The 11,613-nt window shown below is 37.2% G+C and overlaps 1 protein-coding gene across 9 annotated transcripts in view; it reads right to left on the reverse strand.

Moving 5' to 3' along the window:
* Positions 1–6,573, reverse strand: part of epb41a (erythrocyte membrane protein band 4.1a) — an 83,544-nt gene extending 76,971 nt beyond the window's left edge. For all 9 annotated transcript variants that reach the window (XM_077009680.1, XM_077009677.1, XM_077009676.1 and 6 more), the window contains exon 1: positions 6,424–6,573. In XM_077009680.1, the coding sequence (XP_076865795.1) occupies positions 6,424–6,436 (13 nt within the window). In that variant the 5' untranslated portion in view covers positions 6,437–6,573. The remainder of the gene's footprint in view (positions 1–6,423) is intronic.
* Positions 6,574–11,613: the final 5,040 nt, after the last annotated feature.

The raw sequence follows: 11,613 nt of genomic DNA on the forward strand, positions 1-11,613 counted from the left end.
ACATCTTACAGCATCACATTGTACAAGCTGATATTTGAGAACTGTGGACTACTCCAGAACCAGAACCAGGCTTTATTAAATGTACTAATTTTCACCATAGTCATTTCCTCTGATCTCTAAATATACAATAGGCTACAGTGGAATCTGCACAGTAATTCCTCCCCAGATTCTACCCGACCAGAAATGTGAATCGGTGGCTTATGACCAGAAGTACAGGGTGTTCATAAGATATTGTGAAGTAAAATTAACTAAAATGTCATGTAAAATGATTCATTCAAAGCATAAAAAGCATGCACAGACACACACACACACACACACACACACGTATATAGAACATGGAAGAAAGCCATGTGCTCAATGAGTGCTCTACTATTTTTGACAAATAACAGAACTACAACTCAACCATGCACACCCAAAACATCCCCACCTTGGCTGATAATGATATAAGGGAAAGTACACTAAAGGAGAAGTAAAAGTATACAGTAATGCATGATATATTATCCAAAGACTTGCCAAATATTCTTATAAAACATCTGCACAACTCATCTGCATGATTTTTGAGTTCAAGGCTTTATCTGCTGCCATAAACTTTGGAGGAATTCCAATAATCTTTCAGTTCACCACAGTCATGTCAAGTTCCACATCTGGCTTCATTGTTATCAAATCAAATCAAATAAAATCAAATATATTTGTATAGCACTTTTCACAACACATGTTGTCACAAAGCAGCTTTACAGGATTTACAAGGTTAACAATACTATGGGTCCAAATCCCTAATGAGCAAGCCAGAGGCGACAGTGGCAAGGAAAAACTCCCTAGATGGTGGGGAATAGGAAGAAACCTTGGGAGGACCAAGACTCAAAAGGGAACCCATCCTCCATTGGGCGGCCCGTTAACACACAAATTACACAAAAACAAATTATACAGACTAATACACAAGTCACAAAAAAATCACACAATCAGGCGAAGTATAAGGTAACTAGAATGAAAGTTCTGGGTGTTGATATTGTCAATGTAAATGTCTTGTGATGAACGCCAGGTTATGGGGCCATATAGTTATCTCAGCCACACACTGACGTACAATGAGAACAAGAATGGGTTCCCTCCAAGATGTAGCAGACATTTAAATTAAATACAAAATTAAAAACAATATTATAAAAAACTGGTCAAAATCTATTGTCCTTGAAATCCTTATAAATAATCCCTAACAAACCAGTGTCTAGAAAATGGCATTATTAAATTAACAATCAATTAAAAACAAAAATCATAAAATGAGCAGCAGATTTATGTGGGGTTGTTCAGCAACCTGATAAGTTCAGAAAGATACATATAGCTATAAAAATCACTTCATTTCAAACTAGTGAGAGTCACACACATGAAAAGTAATGTTCATGAACAATAAGATCTATGAACAATAAGGTTCTCATACTACAGTGTAGCAGACATCCTTCCCTATGGCTGGCTGCTTCTATACAACAGCATTAAAATACTGACCAGCAAATATTTGATATAGTGTAATGAATGAAAAATGAAAACATGGAAGATGTAACATACAGCTGTAACTTTGCAATAATGGTGAAAAACAACCTGCCCAGCTATCTCTAAAACGGCATTGGAAGCAAAAATACAGCAAAAATAAATGACAGCAATAAATGACATAAATGCAAACTAGCCACTCATACTAAGTATCAAAAAGAACTGGCAGTGGAAGTATTTGTAGATATTTGTTTTCCTTTTTATCACACAAACATACATAAACTTTTCATTCTCCATTAACAGACAGAAGCTATAGCTGGTAAATAAAATAGTTACAATCTTGTCTCTTTTTATTGCATAAAATATTTTGTGATATAGCTCCACTTAGAAATCACAGTTGAGCTTAAAGGTTCTCTGTCATGAAAAACAGAATTTCCCTCACTATTGAAATAGTCATATGCAAATACAGTTAGTATCAAAACAAGAGCTCATTTATCTTATACCTGGCTTAAAGCCACATATTTAAATCTAAGGGATAAAGAGAGGACCAAAATTAGAAAATGGCCATGTAAAAATCAATGTTTATAAAAAGAACTGTTTTGGATAGAAAATATAAAATAATAATAATGAAAAATGCCTTTTTATTATGTCACGATATTCTGTACAGTCAAAAAGATAAAGATTCTTTGTTTGGCCTTTCATACAACAGTGCCCAGGAAATGCTAGTCATCTTACTCTGCCTCCAGAATGAGGCTGGACCCACTTACCACCAGTAATACACTCCAGTGACCAATCGTACACACCACACCAACAAACCAGACACACCACACCAACAAACCAGACACAACACACAAACAAACCAGACACAACACACCAACAAACCAGACACACCACAACAACAAACCAGACACAACACATCAACAAACCAGACACAACACATCAACAAACCAGACACACCACAACAACAAACCAGACACACCACACCAACAAACCAGACACAACACATCAACAAACCAGACACACCACACCAACAAACCAGACACACCACACCAACAAACCAGACACACCACATCACCAAACCAGACACACCACACCAAAAAAAACCAGACACAACACATCAACAAACCAGACACAACACACCAACAAACCAGACACACCACACCAACAAACCAGACACACCACACCAACAAACCAGACACACCACAACAACAAACCAGACACACCACAACAACAAACCAGACACACCACACCAACAAACCAGACACACCACACCAACAAACCAGACACAACACATCAACAAACCAGACACACCACACCAACAAACCAGACACAACACATCAACAAACCAGACACACCACACCAACAAACCAGACACACCACACCAACAAACCAGACACAACACACCAACAAACCAGACACAACACATCACCAAACCAAACACACCACACCAACAAACCAGACACACCACACCAACAAACCAGACACAACAGCAAATGTAAGGCTACAAACAGTGCAAGCACATTTTAAGTCTTCTGCCTTCAAATCAAGTTCAAGCCTTTTATATACACTACATAGCAGAGAATAGATAGGCTGGAGAACTCTGTCTTGTGTGTGGAGTTGCAGTATACGCTAAACTTACCATACTGCAAAGTGGCATAGCTTTTGCTGTTTTGTTGGATAAAAAAAAACTGATCTTGCTGAGTCAGCTGTCTCTTCCGCTCTTTTTCAAGGGTTAACAGTAAGTTATCAACTTTTTTGCTAAATGTGATGTTTTATTTCTGTACACCACTGTAATGTCTGTACACCATATTTCAAATTTAGTGTTGCAAACCTTGTGACTATGAGATCTAAGAAGCAGGTGCTCCAACAAATGGCCAATGTTTTTGTGGCTGTGTGCGTATCCGTGTATGCCCTAGTGAACACTTGTTTTCAGAGTGTGCTAATGTACCTTCTCCTTAATGTTAACTTTAGGTTAACGTTAACTTTAGTGTCATCTGTACATTGTTGATTTGCCTTATGTTGACAACTCTCTTTCAATGTGTGCTGAGCATTGTTATAAAACTATGAAGCTACTTCCACCCTGCTCCATACTTAAAGCAATAGCTGGACCTTTACATTTGGCACAGACGCTGTGAAAATGTATAAATATATGTTACAAAATGCTGCTGTCAAGGCCATTTTGGGGACATTTTTGTAAATGTATGGCCTTGTTTGCTGAAATGTTTTGGACATTTGTGTAAGTATATGTGTATGTTGTCTAAAAATATCTTCCATCCAAATGTGGTTGCTGTTTGATATTTGCGCTGTTTAGTCAGAGTGAGTCATAAAGCTGCATGTGTACTGCATGTGTCAGTAGTATACATAAACGCACTGATATACTATAGACAGTTATATAGGCTATAATATAGACTAAATAAATATAATTACAAGAAAGTAAAAAAGGAGAGTGCGTGTGTTGGTGGGAAGAGAGAGAAAGAAAAAGAGGGAAGAGCTTGAAATCTGATTGGATGACCCTGGAACAAAGACAGGCCTACCCCCTGCCACCCTTTACACAAACACACACACAGCACTGGGCAAGACATCAATAATATTCTATAAACACATACACTCTCATTCACTAAATATTAGTTTAGATGTGAACTCTCTCCCTGATGTACTGTATCACTGGCATTTAACCACCTCACCCAACACCTAATACACACAACACCCTGCCACAACTACACACTTTACGACTACAATGTCATGAAGAAACAAAGTGAGGCGTGAACCAGAGGAAGAGGAAACTAAGTCAGTGAGTGTGCGAGGCAGTGTGGGGAGCTACTGGGTGTAGAAAGCGAGCTTAAGGCTGGAAAGCAGCTTTGAAATTAATTGGCGCTGTGTGGGATTAAAGAGGAGCTGTGTCTGCCTCTCCCACTCTGTGTGGGGATGTGCTGAACCACAGACAGGCCAGGCAGCTGACTATGTCCATTAGCCACACCTTGTCGTTCCCTCTCTGTCTGGCCCTTTATTTCCCTCCCTTTCTCACATATTCTCTCTCTCTCTTGCTTACCATCCTCTTCTCCCTCCCTTCCTTCTTTGATCCTTTGCATGGTGGGCGATGGGGCAGGGACAAGGGGAATATGCCCCAGAAAAATCAAGCCTGACCTAAATGTGACAGGAACAAGGAAAGCTCTGTAGCAAACAGATGTGTTGGAAAATACCAAAATACCAGGGAACAGGCAAACTACTGCTGATGGATGATTTTTTTTAATGATAAACGACGGTGGGTGATTATTAAACAATAACAAGGTATATAAACACTATAAAGTCAACTAAAATAACAAAAAAACTAAAGAGAACCCCTCAAAAATTAGGTTAAGGCTGATGTGATAACTTGGCAGTTAGCATGTAAACAACAAACCATCTAAGGTAGGCCTACCTCCTGATATAAGATACACATGTACAAGACACTGACTGAAACTAACATTTTGACTAACAAAGAAGCTCTCCTACTGATGGAGCAATGTTAGTGTCCCACGGGACCCACAGGATCTGGTGCATGCACATACATGCAAACACACTCTGGGGCTCAGGAGGCTGAAGAGAGGGAAATCAAACCAATCAATGAGCACATCCACTAAATACCTAATAACCATGGAAATAACATAGAGAAGAGAAATATGCCAGCCATTTGGGTATTTTGGTTGTGCTAAAAACCTGAAAAACTTTGAAATAAATGGAAAAAAGAGCAATGTAATCTTTCAGGAGAGTAAGTTTGGTTTAGCAGTGGTCTCCACACACACACACGGGCAGATTTAGGCTATGGGTTTAAAATGAATTTTTTTTTTAATTAATTTTTTATGAATAAAAGTGTATTTTATAAAGATGTAAGCCAACTGTGAGTGGGTATACTAGACAAGAGGTGTCTGTAAGACTGGTCATCCTAACATTTCACTACAACGGACTATCTGATGAGATCACTCCCTCACAAATATTACTCACTTTTTATCTCTCTTCATGAAAAACATGACAAAAGTTCTGAGTTAATCAACGTGAGAGATAATTTTTTAACACAACTCTAAGTACTGGCTTTCCAAAAAGCCTCTATTGCACATACAAAAGTGCACAGTCCTGTAAACATTAACATCAACTGCACTGTGATCAAGCAGAGACCTCACATCAACCAGTCACACAGCAGAGCACAAAAGGATTTTTTTTTTTCAGATAGGTCAGGATCAGGAGACATATCCCACCACATGACAAGGGTATTAACATTTCATGGAACTTGAATAAATAAAAATAATATAAAATACAAAAAGCAAATCAGTCAAAAAAATTTACCGATAAAAAAAAAAACATTAAATAATAATAACTAGATGAAGTGGTCCACAAACTATTAAGAACAAATCTAGTGAACTTGTAACATGTTATGGCTGTTATAGAGTTGAAGGAAACATATCACAGTAACAGTGAGCAGGCGAGTGTTTGACAGCGTGCAACCTTTCATAACATATTCCAGTTTTGATATTATACCTACATCCAAAATATTTGTTCTTGCTTCTGCATACAAATGCATTCAACGTTAGAAATAAAAATACTACCACATATACTATCAAATGTATTTATTGACGTCAAATCAATGAATTAATTCTAGCTATATCTAGAATATATTGTCAACTCCGAGTAGCTTACTAAGCAACCTGAATGCACATTTTGTTCTAAAAAAAACAGTGAACAACCATCCAAACCTCAATCGAACAACCATAACTTTAAAATGTATTGTCTTCTACGTTATATTTCACAAAGATTTGAGAATTTCATTTATTCCCCACACAGTGCACAAGCAGGTGCGTGAACGCTATGTCTGAAAATGGCGCCTAATGTGAAAAAAATGTCAACAGATTTCCTTCCTCGCATCACACAATACACAAACCAGCACGGAGGTGTAGTGTTTGTGGGGGGACTTACCTTTCCCTTTCATTCATCAATAAGGGAGAAACGATTCAGAGGGAAAAAATGTTTTTAAAATTGCTTTTCCGTTCTTAAAGATTCAGAGTAGAAAGCCCATGTGTAAAATTCCTATTTTAATGGTGTTTAGGTTCTAGTAAAAAAGGGGGAGCTACGTATGCAATGAGGTAAATGTATTCATGTGATCGACCAATGGGAGACGCGCAGACGCAGACATGATCCAATCGCAGCTCGGGACTCGCTGCCTGGCGCTAGACTGCAGCAGCATCGTAACCAAGGATACACAAACGTGTTTAACTGGATACGTTTTGTAACCCGGGTATTTTACATCATTTATTTCTTTACATTGTAGCAGCGAACGGACATGCATGCGTTGCAAAACGGGATAGTCACGTAATTGAAGTAACACGATAATAAACATACACCTAGATAAAGAAGTTTTACTTAAAATTATTTGGCCACTAATCTTTTTACATAGCCATTGCATGATGAAAAAAATGCAATTTCATCTGAATTTAAACATAAAAATCTTAGTCAGTGATTTTGTTTTACGTTATAAGATATCACGTATTGTTAAACGTATTTATCTTAAACCTATAGGCCTATGTTTTTGTGGTGTACACAATGATTAGGTTATGAGCGGTTCCAGAAGATTGGGTGGGTTCGTTCGGCCCCTCCCTACGCCAACATCCATCAAAACTATTAAATAATGGATGGGGCTTTAAAGAGGCAAAGTGTAAATCAGTTCTCACGGTTGCAGCAAGGAAATTGGCAGGCGAGTTATTTTATTTATTTATTTGGTAGCCTACTCCAATTTCCATTCCTTAAAACAAAACTTAGAAACTTGATGTTACATTGCAATTATAAAACGTGTCTATATGCTATTAAATTTATTATTTCGGTCCCCAAATGTACCCTCCCTTGAGGCTCTAACCCCAGAGTCCCTCCCTTCCGCTAATGTAAGGAGCAGGTGCTTCGTCAGACCGTCTGGTGATACGAAATGACAAGATCAACCAGACGCGCGCGGTCCCAGGAGAACAGAGGAGAAACAATCGCACCCTTCACCCCCTCCTCATCTATTTCCTTCAACAGAGCACATCCAGAACCTTCTGTTCCCCAACCCCCCTCCCCTCCCCCCTCCTCCCGTCTCCACTGACATCTGTGGTCTTGGGCACCAGCTGGGCACGAGGCCGCTAATTACCGCTTTCTCCATCGCCACTCTATTACTGCACCGCGCACACTGGTCAGTAATGTAACTGACGTTTAGAGAGCTTAACAATGAAACGTTATTGATGCAGGCCTATTTACGGATAGCATCTGACTAAATCAAAATGTCTGATTGGAAACGACAGAGCCAAACGAAGCAAAAACACCAACATAATAATTGATTCTTGATTGCTCTTTTAAAGGCCTACATACCTCATTGAATGGGCAATTTTGAGATGAAATATTATCTTTGATACACTGTGGAGTTCAATAAATATGTTAATAAATAAATACGACCACTGTCATAAACTGCATATGCAATCTTGTCTATGTCTCTTATCTACATCTTTAAAATATCAAGTTGGAATTGTTACAAAAGTTCATCTCACTTTTCAAATGTGTATATCACCATTTGTACATTTATTAAAGTCGAATACACAATTAGTGGTCACTGTTTTATGTAAGAATATACTTCATAAAGTAAGATACAATGTACAATGAGAAAATATCTATTTTACACTCAATATAATGCATAGAGATGGAGAATAACATTTTAGAATAACTAACAAAGTGATTTGCAGCAAGACTGGAATTTTTTTCAGTTTTTGCAAAATCTGTTTAGCTATATGATGAAGAACTGTGAAAACTTGATCAAGTTGACACTAGAATTGCAGTAGGCTACCACTAACATTTATAAGTGGATAAATATTAAAATATATGGGGAAAAGGCGCAATTTCATTAAGAACTAAATAACATCCGAAAGCTTGGATTATATGAGATTTGCAGAGGCACTCTCCACAGAATTGCAAAAATAGCAAAACAACACATTTCTAAATGCAATGAACAAACTGTCTCTGTTATATCAGTTTTAATCAACTAATCCATGTTGCCTTCGAAAAGCTATCAATGTCAGACCTGTCAAAATATGATCTAATGGTTTACGTTTGTATCAAAGTTGCAAGTAGCAAAGCCATAAAGCATCATTTCTTTAAAGATCAAAACATTTGCTTTACATCGTAATTACTACTAATGTCCTACTTTGATGGGAATGTGTTAAATATAGAAAATTGTAATCTGGATTTTTCTGCCTTGCTTTTGCGTGGTTTTGAGTGTTGCTGATAGAACGGTCACTTTTATCTGCGTGTTTTCGTGTCAGCATATCATGTTGTTAATCCTGTTCTCAAACCAGCGACCACCTGTTCCACAATTTTGCTTGATTTAATCGCGGCCACCACCTAGTGGTTGAAAATAAAGCTGCATACTGGAAATAGAGTAAAGAAATATAAATGTCTGCTTGTAATGATGGAATCTACATATAAACATCTGTTACTAGGTGAAATTTTTACGTTTTATAATTTAACGTATTATAATTATTACTTATTTTACATCTGTACACATAAATGATTATACAAACTATAAAATAACAATTGTGATAAAATACCATTTTTTTTTTAATCCAGGCACATGGTTTCTGCATAAACAATGCTTTATATACCAAGCATTTCCTCAAGTGCAATTTTATCCAGATCTTATCATTGCTAGATCACTCCAAGGAATGTACAACTGTAGCAACACAACTGTAAAATCACTGTAAAAAAAGAGGCAGGGACTGGATTTTTGTTAAATCTTTTCTTTTAAAGAAGATTTTTGCAGCATAAATATTCAAAGGTCAGAGCTCAGCTTTGATGACCCAGATCAAACGTTATTGTGATTGTATTGTGTATGTTGCTAAGTTGGGACTTTAATTTGATATCATTTTAGTTCTGAGTTGTTGTGTGTTATAAACTGTGAGTCATCTTGTTTTAAAGTAAAATATTAAATAATTTGGCCACTTTGTTCTGATATCTTCTTTGAATAATGGACTGTGCTTACAGGCACTCGGCAGGGCACCGTTGACTTCAGCTGCAAATATAGATTTTTCAGGAAGGCCATGCAGCTTCTCCAGTCTGTCTGTTCACTGCCAGTTTCTACGTACGCTGACCCCCTCTTCCAATTTGCTGATTTTGCCATGTGCAATGCCAGTACCATAATTTGGAGAGAATGTTATTTCTTTAAGCACCCAAATGAATTGCTGTTCTGTCACAAAATCTGATTGATTGGTTTTTTGTTTCTTTTTGGGCAATGTTCTCAAACTCTGATCATTCATTCATGGCAAAATACAGCAGAAGCTATAGACAAGGCTAAAAATATCAACAACATACATTCATAGCTCTATTAGATTAGTTAGTGTAACAGTAAATATTCATTTAAAACCAAAGTTCAGACAACTTTCACAATTTTTATACTCACCTGAAATGTGGGCATAGACACAAAAGTAGCTATAATTCATGTTTATATTTTATGCTGTCTTTGGAGCTCATGCTTTTTTCAGCTCAGTGTCTCAAGAACATCAAAATCTCTGCACCATGTACTTCAAAAGTTCTTTGTGTCCTTTAAAACTAGATTTGCTGACATGGCTCATACACTTAGAGGACAGCAGAGGACAAAAATCAACACCAGTGTTTCTGAACCACTTTTAAATGCTGTCCGGCTTAGCAAATATTATCCCCAGCAACACTAGAGATAATCACTGGTCAAAGCACATATTAGATATGTGCCTAGTGAACACATACTGTATCAGATCAGCAGGGGCAGTGACTGGGAAATAGGACAAATGTATTCTGAGCGTTCACTGCATTGAACCAGTGACAGTAACATACTCACCACAAAATGAAGCACGTTTCCATAGTCACCAACAGATGACCCAAGCCAGGAAAGGGTTGAGTTTGAGACCAAGGTCAAGACGGACATAGGGACAGAGAACACAAATGTTCAATAAATTACACTCATATTTCACCTATCTAGTGTTTAATGTTTCAGTTAAAGTACATTTATCCATCTGTTAGAAACATGTGAAGCTAGAATTTACATTTATTCCTATGGTTTATGCTGAAGATATTTCTTCCGAGAGCTATGGATGCCTAATTAAAGGTATATAAAATGCTTTTGATCAGCGCTAAAACTGAATATTTAATCTAAATGCCTTAGTGGTACCCCTGCCAACCAAAATTTACAGACAAAGATTTAGATGCCAGAACAAACAAACCTCAAGAAATGCGCTTGATGCAAGAAATGCGCTTAAAAATATCTCTCAGACAGAGGGAGATAACTGAGGCAGCCTAATTTAAGAACAGACCCTTTATAAATACTTTCTCGAAGAGCACAAGCAGTGTTCAATATTTAATATTCTCCCAAATGAAACCTAAAGCGCACTAAGCTACAGGCAAGTGTATCATGTTTTATTTCAACAAATAGTCTTCATCATGCTACAATTCTTTTATCTGTTCTTCTTTCCTCCTTTGAAATGAAGATTGGCTGAAGGATGTAGGGGACATGAAAATGGGGACATGAAATAGCGCTGAAAGTCCCTGGTGCTATAGCAGAAGATTTGATACACTCTCACTTCAGTTGGATCAGTTCACTAGATAAGAGAACCTCATCACACAAACCAATGTGTCCATTAGTAGGACATTTGCCAGCTAAACAGGATGTACTTTTGTCTTGCAAGAATTCTGTATTTGTAAGGATGAAATCCAAAATGAACCATTAGCTCGTTTTGTAAATGTTAAACTAAAGTGTCGATTATTGTCCTTCAACCTTATCTGTTCGTCGACAAAATGTGTTCTAAACCATTAAACCAACATTTTAAAATAGCTCTCTTGAAGTATATGTAATTTGCTTACTTTTAAATCAATGTTCTTAAGGCATGCAACTTCATCCCCTCTGAAGCCATGTTTGCAAAGTACAGCCAATGAATACAATATGGGGTTCTGTTTTTTACAGCTGTCACCAGTTTAATCTAACGTTTACTACTATTTGGATAGAAACAAATATACATTATATTTAGACACGTTACTGGTAAAATAAGTATTTTCCCAAGAAACGTTGCTACTCGACATGCATATTTGGATAAAATGCAAATTTTGAAATATTTTACGGGAATG

Source organism: Brachyhypopomus gauderio, chromosome 6 (genome assembly GCF_052324685.1).
Source record: "Brachyhypopomus gauderio isolate BG-103 chromosome 6, BGAUD_0.2, whole genome shotgun sequence".
In the NCBI taxonomy this organism is placed as follows: Eukaryota; Metazoa; Chordata; class Actinopteri; order Gymnotiformes; family Hypopomidae; genus Brachyhypopomus; species Brachyhypopomus gauderio.